This window comes from Blennius ocellaris (assembly GCF_963422515.1).
Source record: "Blennius ocellaris genome assembly, chromosome: 17".
Classification (NCBI taxonomy): domain Eukaryota; kingdom Metazoa; phylum Chordata; class Actinopteri; order Blenniiformes; family Blenniidae; genus Blennius; species Blennius ocellaris.
The window spans coordinates 10600287-10615777 of NC_137666.1; the positions used below are offsets into that span (position 1 = coordinate 10600287).

The following is a 15491-nucleotide window of genomic DNA, read 5'->3' on the forward strand; positions in this document are numbered from 1 at the left end:
CATGCTAAATATTCTTCTCTTTGGGTTCTGTAGACAAACCCTTACTATGTCAAGCCAAGGCTGGCCGATCATCAGTTTGGAATCAAACACTATGCCGGAGAGGTGAGCTATAAAACTGAGCCGCTTGTGGACGCACTGGTTTAATATGAGGTGTGAGATCTAAGAAATGTCTGTCGGTCACAGGTTCTGTATGATGTTCGAGGGATATTGGAGAAGAACAGAGACACCTTCAGAGATGACATCTTGAACATGCTCAAGGACAGCAGGTACTTTATTTAATTCATATTAATGATTGATGGATAGCAACTCTTAGCCTGCAAATACTGTATGTGCTCAGTCAAGCTGCTTTATACTTTGTGGTGTGCAGAAGCTATTCTTACTTCCATATTATGACTTTACTGAGAGCGTTGTGTAGAAAAAAATACAGATTCAAATGGGATATTTTTCATTCTCTTTTGGCAGATTTCACTTTATATTTCAATTTAATGAATAACCAATAATAGTTGCAACTGTAGTCAATAAAGTAGAGGTTGTAGGTTTATCAGTCAGTGGAAGAAAATCTTTGATTTGAGTTAGTAGGTTTGTTAGTTAATGGCTTTATTTCAGACAGAAAAAACTGATCGAGGAATTATTACATAAAATATAAATATAAACAATATACAAAACAAGCCGACATGAAAAATAAATATCACCACCTGTAAACAAACATGAGCACAGGTGTGTCCACAGTCTTGAAATATCTTCGATTTCCCATAAGAATTATAGTGATGCCAAACGGTGGCAGATTTTTTGAGAATCTCAGAGCAGGCAAAGCCTCAGGCCCTATCGTTGAAAATTACATTTAAAACATTTCAGGAAGTTTAATTAAAAAAAAGTCAAGCATCATAAATAAACCACATTCAATATGTCAGAGATTCACTCTCTGAAATTATGTTTCTGTGTTGCTGAATCACTCATAAAACTATAAAAAGTAACTTAAATCTTATAAAGGTGCAGGAACAAAATCCTGAAATCTTCGGTCGGACACTTCTGTTTTTTCATTGTGTTGAACGTCTCCAGTTCTTCTTTCTTTGAGATAATGACTGATGTGTCTCATCCTTCGTGCCTCTGCTGCCACACAGACTGGACTTCATCTATGACTTGTTTGAAAAGGTTGGCAGCAGAAACAACGAGGAGAAAATGGGAACAGCCCGACGCAAGCCGACTGTGAGCTCCCAGTTCAGGGTGAGTGACCTTTTTAATTTGCATTCAGTGAATGTGTGATGAAAGAAATTGTTAAACTTACGACAAGCAAGCATCCTTCAACAAGGTTTTATGTATTAGAGCTGAAGAGCTATGCATGAAAGAAAGTGTCGTCAAAAACTGTATTGAGAGTCAGCTATTTCACAGAGTTATAACAAGGTTTTGTAATGTTGAAATTAATGCTTTTCTCTTTTAGGACTCTCTTCATGCTCTCATGGCGACTCTCAGCGTATCCAATCCTTTCTTCATTCGCTGCATTAAGCCCAACATGGAGAAGGTCAGTGAGCTTCTCCTTTATTTGCATTGGATGTGAAAATCATATTATTCTCTATATCTCAGAGCATAAATGCACGTGATCTTGCAAAACTATAAATTTAACGCTTCATACTTTTCTTGTAGAATCCAAATGTGTTTGACCCGGAGGTCGTCCTGAACCAGCTGAGGTATTCTGGGATGTTGGAAACCGTGAAGATCCGCCGTGCTGGGTTTCCTGTCCGCAGACCCTTCAAGGATTTCTTCTCTCGGTAATATCCTTTAAATCTTCATTCAGCTCAGTCACGTTATTTCACAATGTCACCTGTTGTGCTACTCTTTATTATGCCTCTGTTATAGGTACAAGATCATTCATAAAGAAAAAGTACCGACGGCAGGCGACGACAAGAAGAAGAGCACAGATCTTCTTACCAAATATGACAAGACCAAGAAAGACTGGCAGCTTGGGAAAACCAAGGTGAGATTTTGTCGTCTCTTGGCACAGCCATGGGAGATTCTCAGCTGTCTTCAATGGGATTTCATATATTTTATGGGATTGTTTCAACCTGTGCCTTTTTACGTTGTAGGTGTTCATGAAGGAGTCTTTGGAGCATCGCTTAGAGAAAGACCGGGACGACGTTCGCCGTCAAGCCGCCATGATAATTCGTGCACATTTGCTTACTTTCTGCGCAAAGTAAGATCAAGTATAAATCAATAGTTTACATATTTAGGACAATATGGTGTTGTACCGGTCAGTGCTCTTGCTTCATGGTGAGAATACTCCTGGTTAAAGGCCGGGTTGGAGCTTGGGGGTTTTGAGGTGTTGCTTCTGTGTGTATGGGTATTTTCTCCAACTCCAAAACGTGATGGCGGTTAAGTGGTCACTTTATACAATTAAAGCTGTCTGCTCCAACCTTTAACTCTACTTGTTATCTACAGGAAATACTTTAAACGCGCGCGAGCCAGCATCATCACCCTGCAGAAGCACTTGCGGCGGCACATCCAGCGCAAACGGTTCACAAAGCAGCGCAAGGCCACGCTGGTGCTGCAGAAACACAGGCGAGGCCAGGTGGCGCGCGCCCGCATCCGAAAACTCAGAGAGGAGAAGAAGAAGAAGAAGGAGGAGGAGCAAAAGAAGAAAGAGGAAGTGGAGAAGAAAACAACCGGCGAAGAGAAGAAGGAAGGCGAGGAAGGAGATGAGGATAAAGAGAAATCATCAGAGACAAGTGTATGTTTAAAGCTGTTTGTTCAAACACAGGAAAACAAGAATTTTTTTCCAGGAAAACTAACTTCCTTGTTTTATACTCCCAGCAATTGAATTAGTGTGTAAAGAGTGAAAAGCAAATGCTTGTCAATGAAATATTAATGTGATTCACATATTAGATGCTTGATACAGCCTTGCCCTGCTCTCTTTGTGACTCAAGGATGAGGCTCGCCAAATGGAGGAGATCCTGCAGCTGGAGCGAGAGATCGAGCGCCTGCAGAAGAAGAGGGAGGACGAAGTGTCTCAGCTCTGCGAGTCCTCCAAGCAGGAGCTGCAACTGCGTCGGGACGCTGAGCTCAAGCGGATGAACAAGGAGGCGTCGCGCAAGGCCACGAAGGGCATCGACCTGCTGAACTTTGGAGGCGTGGATCCAGAGCTGGCAGCGGCTGGAGCTAAACCGGCAGCCGAGGCGAAATCTTCTAAAGGGGCGTGCAAAGCCGGAGGCGCATCCAAAGAGGAGGACGTAGACGAGGGTTTCCACGCTGAGGAGGAGTGTATTCCTCTGCCGGACTTCCCTCCTCCCGCTGAGACGGACGCTCCGATTGATCAGGAAATATTCGCCCAGCTCCCTCCTCCTCCGCCGGCGTTTGCAGAGGGAACGGTTCCTCCTGCACCACCTCCACTACTAACCGACGGCGTGCCTGGAATCCCCCCTCCGCCTCCTCTCCCTCCACCTGGAGATGGTGCCCCTGTACCACCACCACCACCACCACCACCAGGGGACGGCGAGAAGAAAGAGGACACGAAGACAGAGCCGGAGAGAAAAGTCAGCATGGTGGAGAGTTTGGGGGACGGGGAGGAGCCGATCTACAGCATGCCGGCCGACACCGAGTCGGACTACGACCAGGAAGAGGAGGAAGGGTCGGTCACGGCGGGAGACGACAGCTCCGTGTCCGGGAGCAACCGCGGCAGCGCCGCGGTGACCGACGAGGAGCACCCGAGGAAGTCGACCTGCACCAACGCCAGCATCGAGTCCTACAGAGGCAGCTCTGACTCTGTGAGGACACACACTTACACGCATCCTCACACGCGTGCACGCAGATATGTATGAGCAGCCATGCGGCGAAAACCTTTTCGCCATTTTGCGTATCGTTCTGCTAAATCGTTCGATCTAATCATTTTGCCCTTTCTCGCATACGACCGTAATAAACTGAAGCCGCTGTGTGCCGTTGCAGTATGCAGATAGTGACGATGAACACGACGGGATGATGGACACCGACGAAGAGGTGACCAACGGCAGAGTGACTGTGTTCAATGGAAACGGGCCGCCTTATTTCCACGGCTACCTCTACATGAAGGGTGTGTAGGTTTCCTCCGCTCCTGAACTCATAAAACACTTCACACAAAACATTTGGCTTCTTTATAACATTTTGGTGAATCAAAGGCCTGCAGCCTTTTTGGACGGTATAATTGGCCTTGTAAAAAAAACAAAAAAAATACTTTTTACTTTAAATCTATAGATTAAAAAAAGATAATCACATAACCACTTTAATATCGGATTTTACAATAGCTCTGTCAATCTGTCATTCAATGTGATTAAGTAAGTAACTAAGAGAGTAATCTGACTTCCTCAGCCGGTCTGATGATCCCATGGAGAAGACGCTGGTGTGTGTTGAAAGATGAGACCTTCATGTGGTTCCGGTCCAAACAGGAGTCTCTTAAGTCTGGCTGGCTCTACAAGAAGGGGGGAGGACTCTCCACTCTCTCACGGAGGTTGTTGTAGTTTTTACTGAGTGAAGCGCGCATGCTAATGAAATGAAATCATTGCATGCGAGTTGATGATGCATGATTTCAGAACGTTCTAATCCAGCTCAAATCTAACAGATCTCATAACTGTAAAAAAAACAAAAACAAACAGGTTAATCTCATTATGAAGATTAACTATTCAGTTGTCACATACTAGTTGAATGTAAGTTGACTTTGTGGTGTGTTGTGTGTATTTCTCTTAATTATGTTTTAAACCTTGTACTCTACAGAGCTGCAGACTACAGTCTGGTTTCCAAGATGAAGTATCTTTGACTTATAAATGCTTGACTGAGTTTCTAAAGAATACAAACTATGCATGAGTTATCTTTAGGAAAGAGGAGACATTTCTTTTATTCATGTATTAGTGCAGTAGGTACACTGAAAGATTAAATAGTGAACAAGGCCGAGTCATGCAGGAATCTTCCGTCATTTTGTGACTTTGGATTTCATTGTTTTATGTTTTTTTTTTGTTCTCAGAAACTGGAAGATGCGCTGGTTTGTACTGAGAGACAGCAAACTGATGTACTATGACAACGACAGTGAGGAAAAACTGAAGGGAACCATCGACATCCGAGCAGCCAAGTAAGACGTCCAGTGACCAGCTGCAGCCGTCAACAACGTGCATCGTCTTCAGCGTTTGACTTCTGCCACGTGTCCTGTTTGTGGTTTCTGCAGAGAGATTGTGGATAATCATGAGAAGGAGAACGCTCTGAACATTGTGACGGATGAGAGGACCTACCAGGTGTTTGCGGAGTCGCCAGAGGATGCGAGGTACGAGACGGAAAGCACGGACGATGCAGAAAGTAGAAACAAGCTTCTAATTCTGTATGTATTCTAACATGGGGGCTGTATTGATCTCTCCGTGTGCGCAGCGGGTGGTTTAATGTGCTCAGTAAGGTCCGAGTGTGCACTCCTGAGCAGCTGCTGGAGATGTCCCACGAACAGGCCAACCCCAAGAATGCTGTGGTCAGTCTGCACAAACTCAAATTAACGTCTCACCCTGAGCCGACTTTGCTCTCAGTTTATTGTTTAATGTGTCTGTTTGAATCTGTTTTATGGCAATGTAAAGGATTTTTCTTGACAGCAAAATAGATATTCATTTGATTACATTATCAATTATTTGTAGTAGGTGCAAAACTGCATCAGTTGATATTTTAGATGTAAACATTTTTTTTTTATATATAATTCCTTTTCAGGGAACTCTTGACGTGGGCCTGATTGACTCAGTTTGTGCGTCAGACAATCCTGATCGGTAAGTATGTGTTACACATCTGGACTATAAAAACTTTCCTTTATAACTACATCTTCAGACTGTTTTTCCGTTTTCTGATGAGCAAATGTTTTTCTTGAAATGTTAAAAGGTTCTCATTTAAATATGACATATATTTACCATGCATAGCATCATCCTGGTTTTAATTGACATTTTTATCTTTTGTGAATTTATAGCAATAATAGAAATTATTTAATGAACATTAAGATTCCAATTTACTATCATTTAATAGTTTGGATTTGAAAATACTGCCTTTTGTTTGTGATCAGATAGTTAGAGTAAATGCTGTGCAGATTCAAGGGAGTGAGCGAGAAATGTATCTACAGCATCTTAATAATTAAAGTGTCAATAACAGATAGTGATGCGACAGAGCCGCTGATATACTTTATTAATTAGTTATGAGAGAATTACTTCATCTTTACTCTGTCAAGCTGATTTGACATGTTTGACTCTTAAAAGGATGTGAGCTCATCATATCAAGCAGCTTCCTCTCCCCTATTGGAAAAAAATGAAATCTTCGAAGCATCAAATTCAGGGCTTTCCTCCTTTTTTTAAAGTCCCTCACGTCACTGTTTCAGGCCCAACTCTTTTGTCATCATCACGGCCAATCGTGTGATCCACTGCAACAGCGACACTCCAGAGGAGATGCACCACTGGATCAGTCTGCTGCAGAAACCCAAAGGAGACGCCAGGATAGACGGGCAGGAGTTCCTTGTTAGAGGTGTGATTCTATTTTTAAGACTGTATTGAACAAACCTGGACATAACAGTCGATAATTCATTAATCTGTTTCTTCCAAGATGCACAAACACCCTGGTTATAGGCCAACTGATTTAGCCAATCATGAAAGCCATACTAATAATTCTTTCACTTTGTGTTTACATATTTTATTTCATACTGAAAAAAAACAACCTGCCACTTTCTCCCGATCCCCCCCGTCCTCCTGTCTTTCAGGCTGGCTTCAAAAGGAGATGAAGACGAATGCCAAGAGCACTTCTCTGAAGCTGAAGAAGCGCTGGTTTGTCTTGACCCACAACTCCCTGGATTACTACAAGAGCTCCGAGAAAAACTCCTCCAAGATGGGAACTCTGGTCCTCAACTCCCTCTGCTCTGTCATTCAGCCGGATGAACGGGTGCACAGGGAGACAGGTGAGAGGAGAGAAATGAAAGGGGAAAGCGAGGTAGCGGGTCGTCGTAATCAGGGATTATACATAAGAGGTTAGGGACACGTGCAGGAATCCTGTTTTATAATTAAATCCATCAAAAATGTATATCTTTATGAGTGTTATGAGAGTAAAAAAGAAATATATTAGGAATGAAAACCAAGTGGGAAGATTATTTATGTTGTTTTAGACTAAACAATGCAGATTGGATCCTGTTTTTGCAGGCTACTGGAACATCATCGTGTACGGGAGGAAGCACTCCTACCGCCTTTACACCAAGATGCTGAATGAGGCCATGAGGTGGACGGCTGCTATCCAGGGGGTGATCGACAGCAAGACCCCGATAGAAACTCCAACTCTGCAGCTCATCCGAGATATTAAGGTATAAAAAAAAAACTACTTACCACTCAGATAAATCAACCCGAATGTGTGTTTTTTTTTTTTGTAATAATCTCTTTACCCTGGTCATGTCCTTTCAGGAGAACAGCGTGAACCCAGACATCGTGGATCAGATGTACAGGAGGAACCCCATCCTCAGATACACTCAGCATCCTCTGCACTCCCCTCTACTGCCGCTCCCGTACGGAGAGGTCACCAGCTGTGAGGAAAACCCCTTTCGCTCCTCTGAATTATGCATAGCGAGGGTTCTTTCCGCGTTGTTGCTCCGCTCAAACCAAACTTTTAATGCACGGAAAGCCACATGTGTTACCAAGTGCTTCTTCCTCTGTAGCGGTTCCTTGCAGTTTTTCCCACGATGTCCGATCTACATTGCCTCTATTCAGGCTTCAGTCCCCATCGACAATCCCTCATTTGTCAATAAAGAGAAGCCAAACAATGGTCGAGCGTGTAAAATCAGGTCTCTTAAGAAAAGAATAGGCTATTGGTTGTTTTCAAGGTCCCTTCTTGTTGACGCGCCCGTTTCTATCTCCACAGTCAGCTTCTTGACATATAATCATACAGTTTGAATGCCTCACTGAGTATTTCTGTGTCTCGTTGACCTTTCCTCCCTTTGGTTGTTCCTTACAAGCAGTACAAAGGCAGCAGGGTTATGCCAGTCTGCAGGACGAAGCAGTGAGAGTCTTCAACTCACTGCAGGAGATGGAGACGCTGGCAGACACAGTGCCCATCATTCAGGGTATCCTGCAGACCTGCCAGGACCTGCGCCCTCTCAGGGATGAGGTACTCCCATTTTATTTAAACCCTGTGAGAGGCAAAAATATGGAATCCAACAGTTTTACATGCTGTGAGCCAGAATTTATTGTGAACATCAAGATGTTTCCAACACTTTGGTAATAAAATTATTTTAATTTTTTTTTTTTTTCTTTGCAGATTTATTTATAATACTCCTGAAACGCATTGTTTTCCCTCTGCAGGTATATTGCCAGGTGATCAAGCAGACCAATCACGTGCCTCAGCCAAACAGCCCAGCCAATCGAGCGCACTGGCACCTGCTCACCTGCATGAGCTGCACCTTCCTCCCGAGCCGAGCCATCCTCAGATACCTCCGCTTCCACCTCAAGAGGTGCCTGACCGCAGCGTTTGTTTGGCGGCTGATTTACAAACGTAGCTTCACACTCACGGTGTCGCCTGTGTTCGTGCTTGCAGGGTGCGTGAGCGCTACCCCGGCACGGAAATTGAGCGTTACGCCAGTTTCATCGGGGAATCGCTGAAGAAGACCAAGACTCGTGAGTTTGTTCCCTCTCAGGAGGAGATCGCCGCCCTGCTGGTGAGACAGGAGATGAGCACGACCGTGTACTGCCACGGGGGAGGCTCATGCAAGATCTCCATCAACTCGCACACCACAGCTGGAGAGGTACACACACACACACGCACGCACACACAATTTGGAACTTTTTTCCTTTGAACCCAAAAGTAATTTAAATAAATAGTGACTATAGCTCCTCTAGTTCCTTTGTGTTTTGAATAATAATGTTTTGTGATGTAATTAACACATTTCAATATTGTTAATGAGATTAAAATTTAAATACTGGGTTATAATTTTCAATTTCTACAAAAAGAATAGTAAGATAGTACAAGAAAAGCAAATCATGTTGATATTTACTTTTTATAGGAAATAAGTTCAGAGATTTAAAATTATATTATTATTTATTATATATTAATATTATATATTTTTAAATGCCATTAGTATATAACGTTGTTCATTGGAAACTAACCAAGCAAACACATTTTCCTGCTTTTTGTTCAAACATTTCCTCTGAATTAGATATATTTTTTCATGAGATTTTTGTAAAGTCCTGTCCTTATCCCTCTTATCCTATACAAGACTTAGTGCTATTGCTCGGTACTGTACAAAATACATTGTTATCAGCAAATAGAACATATTTGAACTTATTTGATACTGTAATAACATCTTTTGAAATAAATAATTCCGGTCCCAAAACTGAACCTTGTGAAACACCACAGGTTACTTTTCTACAGTGGGATTACGTGTCATTGATTACAACACACAACATGACATGGGCCAATAATATTCCAGTTTGTGCAATAGCAAAATAATCCGTGTTTTAATGTTGTTGCAGGTCGTGGAGAAGCTGATCCGAGGTTTAGCGATGGAGGAAAGCAAGAACCTGTTTTCTTTGTTTGAACACAACTCCTCCACAGACCGAGCTCTGGAGAGCAGGGTGATTGTGGCAGACGTCTTGGCCAAGTTTGAGAGGTTCGTTTGATGCAACTACAAATTCTGAGTTCCGTTGGTGTCAGTGTCGAGACTCACCCTTTGCCTGTTTCGTCTGTGGTTCAGATTGGCAGGCAGCGAGGAAGAGGAGGAGGAAGGAGAGTGGAAACTGTACTTCAAGCTGTACTGCTTCTTGGATGTGGAGAGCATGCCCAAAGAAGGAGTGGAGTTTGCTTTCATGTTTGAACAGGCAAGGCTCCCCTCCACATTTCCTACTTGTAAACATCACAATATTTCTCTCTTTTTTTTTTTCCCCAATAAGGAAAAGCTCCTCGATCAATAAATATATATTTATTCATATATTTACAAACTTGATAACGGGTAGGTTGTTGGTTCAAATCCAGGTTGGACCTTTCTGTTTGGTACTCTGGTTTCTTTCCACAGTCCACAAACATGCAGGTTAGGTTCATCTGTGATGTTAAATTGCCCAAGTGTGTGTGTGTGTGTGTGTGTGTGTGTGTGTGTGTGTGTGTGTGTGTGTGTGTGTGTGTGTGTGTGTGTGTGTGTGTGTGTGTGTGTGTGTTTTCACTGTCTCTCTGAGTTTGGCGTCTCTCTTTCATTTAAATTCTGATGTTTTTACAAGCAAAATAATGTTTGTGCTTGACAGTTTGTCGTAGACCAAGCCATTTGAATTTCCTTCCAAAGACAAAACCAATGTATGTAATCATTTGCAATATTATTATATTTTTCAGTCCTTCTCATACGCCCACATTAATTTAAGTCACGGTCAAAGTGAGCAGCGTACACCCTGAACAGGACATCAGTTGGTCGATCACATGGCAAACACACACACTTATATTCAATTAAATGCCAGCAATTGCTTCAAAACAACTGTTAAATGTGTGACATTGGATTGGATTTTGGGGAAAAGCCTGAATACCTGGAGAAAACCCACTCATGTACAGAGAGAATCTCCATACAGAAAAGCTTGAACTTGAACTCAGTGGACGAGTTGTGAGACAGGAGTGCCGACCACAACAGCATCGTGTGGCCTGGCATTTAATTGCTTTAAAAAAAGAACTGACATTTATTCTACTTTCCACTCTCTCACTCGCTCTCAGGCTCATGAGTCTCTGATAAGTGGTCACTTCCCAGCGTCAGAGGAGACTCTGCAGCACTTGGCTGCTTTACGTCTTCAGTATCTCCACGTTGATGGGGCAGGCCGGGCCGGGTGGAGCCTGGGAACCGTTTACCCGATCGGACGTCTCCGCAACCGCATCCTCCACTCCACCAAGCCCGGCGTGGGGGCAGCAGGAGGAGCTGGAGGACCTGGAGGAGGAGGGGCAGGAGACGGGAAAGGCACAGTGGGAGGACCGGGTGGCATCGCGCCCGGGGCAGAGAAACGAAAGACTCCCAGCTTCCTGGATGGCACACTCAGGAGGAGCTTCAAAACGGGTTCGCTGAAGAAGCAGAAGGTCAGTAGTGTGAGAAAGACTGCTAAAATTGCAGTGGTGTAAGAGATAACGTATGAACAAAATATATAATGTGTGTAGATTGAGTGTTGATTTGTGTGCGATAACTCTAGAAATGGCAGCCCCAGTGGTAGTGGCAGTATTGAGCAGGACAAAGACAAAAGTCTCAAAGAGGATTAGCTGTACAAGAAGTAAACATATTGCTTTAAATAAAATCTAATGTTTGGAGAAAAAAAATAAAAAAATAAAAAAACAAGAACTCCAAAAAAGGAATCCATGTCTGACTGATGTTCAGCTCCATCGTCACACAGTCCTACAAAGAAATGCAAAAATGATGGAAACAATTCTATTTATTGGCTGGAAAGTTAGTAAATGCAGTTAATATTTAGTTTTGGTACAAGAAAAGCAGAAGGGAATAGTCAATAAAAACATCCTGAAAATTGACTTGACTATTTTGTAGCTTAAATCAAGCAACAAAAAAAAGTAAAAAGATTAAAGTGTTTCTTCCACTTCACAGGACTTTAAGCCGGGAGTCCAAAACCATTGAACGCCAAAACCTGTGAAGTTCTTTCGTCAGTCTTTATTTCACTATATTTTTGCATTTCCACTTGATCTCAAAGTAAAACTATACTTCATATACTTCAATTGGTTTACCAACACCTCTCCAGTCATAAAAATACTAATTATAGCTCCCATATTTTATCCAAAAACTTACGTGCAATGGGTATGTAACTTTGTTTGACTATTTAGATAAGTTATTACATGTTCTTTGTCACAGCTGTTGTATTTTGACTACACTTTTCAAATGTACTCAGTCAATCTTTTCAGTATTTGTTTGGACACATTTGATCGTTTATTGATATAAGAATTATAGAATAGAGAAAAAAAAATATTTGGGGTACTGAAATATTCATCTTTTTTGCTTTTTTTGGATCCTTGTGTGCTTTAATAGTACCAATAACCTGACAAACAGACTAATATTCACATTCACAGGCATCACACTTAAATTTAAGCTTCAATTGACATTTTGTCTATTTGAAAAATGCTTTCTGCTTGATATAGTGAGTTGAAGCTGGTTTTGATGTCGGTGGGTTGTTCAGCCTTTCGTGATTAAATCTGAAACAGCTGGAGTCAATGATTCCACCTGGAGTTCCTTTTTATCACCAGGTGGGGGCACAATCTGAGCCTTGCTTTGCACCAGTGATTTACATGAACCTCTGCATTCAGTCAAATCACTTTTCTGCTTCACTCAGACACAAATGGAACTTCCAGCAAACTGGATGTATGTCCATCTGTTTGACTGGTTGTTTGTCTGTTGTTTCAGGTGGAGGAGGAGCAGATGCTGGAGATGTGGGTGAAGGAGGAGACTTCGGCCACGCGGACCAGCGTCCTGGAGAAGTGGACTCGCCTGCAGGGCATGCCGCAGCACCAGGCCATGCTTAAATATATGAGCATCATTAAGGAGTGGCCGGGATATGGATCCACTCTGTTTGATGTGGAGGTGGGGAAGTATGAGGAGAGAGGGTGATGGATTTCAGTGATGTAACTCGATTAACTGACACGTCACCCTTTTATTTTGCACGATCTTCCTCCTGCAGTGCAAAGAGGGAGGCTTCCCTCACGATCTGTGGCTGAGCGTCAGCGCCGATAACGTGTCGGTGTACAAGCGCGGTGAACCCAAACCACTGGAGACCTTCCAGTATGAACACATCACCTTCTTCGGGGCTTCGCAGCCCTGCACCTACAAGATCATCGTGGACGAGAGAGAGATGTTCTTTGAGACTCCTCAGGTAGGTTTGATCAAATATCAATTCTGGTGCACATATTTTTTGTTTTTAAGTTTTCTGTAAACATCTGGATGTGAGGTGACAAGCTGCTGCCGTTTTAAGGATATGATATGATGACGTCCACTGGAGATACAATAAGATCTTCATCGTCGTCATATTCATGAACGTTTTTCCGAAATTACTCGACAATTTTCAGATGCAGTTTGTTAAAGATGTTGAACCTCTTCTCGTCTTTACATCTGCTGCCTGCTCATCAAAATTAGTTTCTTTCAATTAGCTTCTCGAATTTGTTTTGATTTATTTACAATTACTTTTTCAGCCTTTTCATGCCGTGCATGTTCCCATATTTTGCTTCTTTTTTTTTTTCATGAACTTTGTGAAACTCTATCATGTGATTTATGTTCTGTTGGGAGTCATTTGATTTGTCATTCATTCTGTTTGTATTCAACATGCAGCACAGCGTCTTACTTGTTGCTCTTTCACCGTTCAGGTCGGAGAGATCACCAAGATCATGAGGGCTTACATTAACATGATGGTGAAGAAACGTTGCAGCATCATGTCTGTGACTAGCGTTACCAGTTCCTGGGTGAGGTGATCGCCACCAGCCAGCCAGAGCCTTCGGGTCATCCATCCAGCTCCATCAGACGCCTTGCACCCACGCCTCCACCCTGCATTGGTTGCTTCGATGTAGGGAGTCCAACCGACCAGCTGAATCCTCCAAGTTGGATCAAGAACGGTGGATGAGCGTCATTAGCGAGACGAGAGAGGGGAAAAAGAAAAAAAAAAGTGGACACTGAAGCCAATCGCACACTCCTCCAGGGGGGTCCACTTGGGATGAGGGGATAGAAGGGATCTATTTAGCATGACATTTAAGTGAACAGCTCTGGTTTTGGGGCTGACCCATCAAAAGCATAACCCCCCCAGCCGTAGTCCTGCATGTAGATGTTCAAGCACACTCCAAACTTCTCTTGGTTCGTTTCTCCTCCTCCTCCTCCTCCTCCTCCGACAAACTCAGTTTAGGAATAACAAGCACAACTCAGCCGCCCTGCCCCGCTCAGTCCCCGGTGGCTCCACCACCACACCACCACCACCTCCTCAGTGCACTGCCAAACAGAAAGAAAGCCACACTTTTTCAGTTGAACTTCTCTCACTCTTCCTCCAATCTCTCTCTCTCTTTCTCTTCCTGTATCCTCACTCTTGTTGCATCTCTGTTTTGCTGTTGGTATTAAGTTACGATGCTTAACTCTTGGTCTTGCTTGCTTTCTCTCTGTCTTTTATCTGTGACTTCCACTGTATTAACGTCTTGAGAAAAAGGACTCGATGGTGTGTAGAGTTCACCCGCTCACTCGTCGCTGCCACCATGTGGCCACAGGAACAAAAAAAAAAAAAAAAAACATGGGCCAGACTAAATGAGATTTGATTCCAGAGTATCATAGAGATATAAGAAGGACGATTTTCTACTTTGTTGGCTCTCTGGTTGTGTTTGGTTTGTCATGGAGAGTCTATGCATGGCTGACGGCCTCACGTGACTCGACAAGAAAAACGGTATTATCCAAAATAGTATCTGATAAAAAAACATTTCCCTATTTAGGTCTACATGTAACACTCTCTGCATAGATCTGTATATTCACATACATGTACACATATACTGAACAAACATGTAACGTTTTGTACTGTATATCACACATTATAGTAAGAATTATTGACAATTTTGGTGTACACTGCACTGTACAGTATATAAATGCAATGTGACGCCTGTTGTGTAAAATACATGCAAGTGAATGGAGTTAAAGATGACCACTGTATGTCTGATCATGCCAATACTGTACATCATTCACTGGCCGTGCCGTTAACATGACTCACGGAAAACGTATTAATAAGAACGGAGAGCATATTAAGAGTGGCTGCTATGGTGGTCATGTTTTCACAGCATTTTGATGAATTTGTCATTGTTGTCATCAGCTGGACAGCATTAACTGGAGCCATACAATGCTGTATATCCCCTGTCTGCTCGGGCTCTTCCTCATTTTTTACTTTGTACCGGGGAGATCCGGAGACGTATGAAAACATGCATACAAACTCCAGTTTTTCTGTGATTCCAGTCTGTTTTTGAACATGTGACTTTTATTATTGATAGAACTAATATTACTGTATGACCTCCTCCCCACTATCTAAACCACCCTAAAGTGCTGTGTCTGGATTGCTGCTGTAGGTGTGTGTGTATGTGTGTGTGTGTGTGTGTGAGTGTATCAATAGTGTAATGTTGAAAGTGGGAAATGAGAAAAGAGAAGTGATTCTACTGAGTTCCAGGGAAATGAGATGTATTTACATGGCTAAACTTTTGCGGAGAATGGTGTTGTAATTGTAAGGTAAAGGAAAAAAGCATGGGAATTTAATGGAGGGTTGGTAGTGATTTATTTATTATTGTACTGTATGTATTACAAGGTCAGTTTGGGAAGATTGAACACTCACAGGATTATTTTGGTCTCGGTGTAAGAGGAGCTGATAAGACACTGTGATGATATGGGCACTTGGTTCGCTGGAAGCCATCACTGCTTTATGTGCAATTGTGTGTTTTTGGACTGAAAGTGAAGTGACTTGTTTTGTCTTCGTCACCTGACACTGAGGACTGCTGCTGGATGGCAGCATCCATCACGTACG

At 42.8% G+C, this 15491-nt stretch overlaps 1 protein-coding gene across 1 annotated transcript in view; it reads left to right on the top strand.

The window, feature by feature from the left end:
* myo10l1 (myosin X, like 1) overlaps positions 1-13425 on the top strand; it is a gene marked incomplete at both ends in the record, with an annotated part of 46852 nt that extends 33427 nt beyond the window's left edge. Inside the window, 28 exons of the mRNA XM_080513218.1 lie at positions 34-102; positions 184-266; positions 1122-1224; positions 1439-1519; positions 1642-1766; positions 1855-1972; positions 2082-2188; positions 2434-2722; positions 2919-3755; positions 3934-4057; positions 4333-4474; positions 4982-5086; positions 5180-5275; positions 5377-5470; positions 5701-5756; positions 6353-6495; positions 6728-6922; positions 7161-7318; positions 7416-7536; positions 7967-8115; positions 8310-8458; positions 8542-8749; positions 9477-9613; positions 9698-9821; positions 10693-11046; positions 12368-12544; positions 12642-12833; positions 13321-13425. Of these exons, the coding sequence (XP_080369344.1) occupies positions 34-102; positions 184-266; positions 1122-1224; positions 1439-1519; positions 1642-1766; positions 1855-1972; positions 2082-2188; positions 2434-2722; positions 2919-3755; positions 3934-4057; positions 4333-4474; positions 4982-5086; positions 5180-5275; positions 5377-5470; positions 5701-5756; positions 6353-6495; positions 6728-6922; positions 7161-7318; positions 7416-7536; positions 7967-8115; positions 8310-8458; positions 8542-8749; positions 9477-9613; positions 9698-9821; positions 10693-11046; positions 12368-12544; positions 12642-12833; positions 13321-13425 (4641 nt within the window). The remainder of the gene's footprint in view (positions 1-33; positions 103-183; positions 267-1121; positions 1225-1438; positions 1520-1641; positions 1767-1854; positions 1973-2081; positions 2189-2433; positions 2723-2918; positions 3756-3933; positions 4058-4332; positions 4475-4981; positions 5087-5179; positions 5276-5376; positions 5471-5700; positions 5757-6352; positions 6496-6727; positions 6923-7160; positions 7319-7415; positions 7537-7966; positions 8116-8309; positions 8459-8541; positions 8750-9476; positions 9614-9697; positions 9822-10692; positions 11047-12367; positions 12545-12641; positions 12834-13320) is intronic.
* Between the last annotated feature and the right edge of the window lie 2066 nt (positions 13426-15491).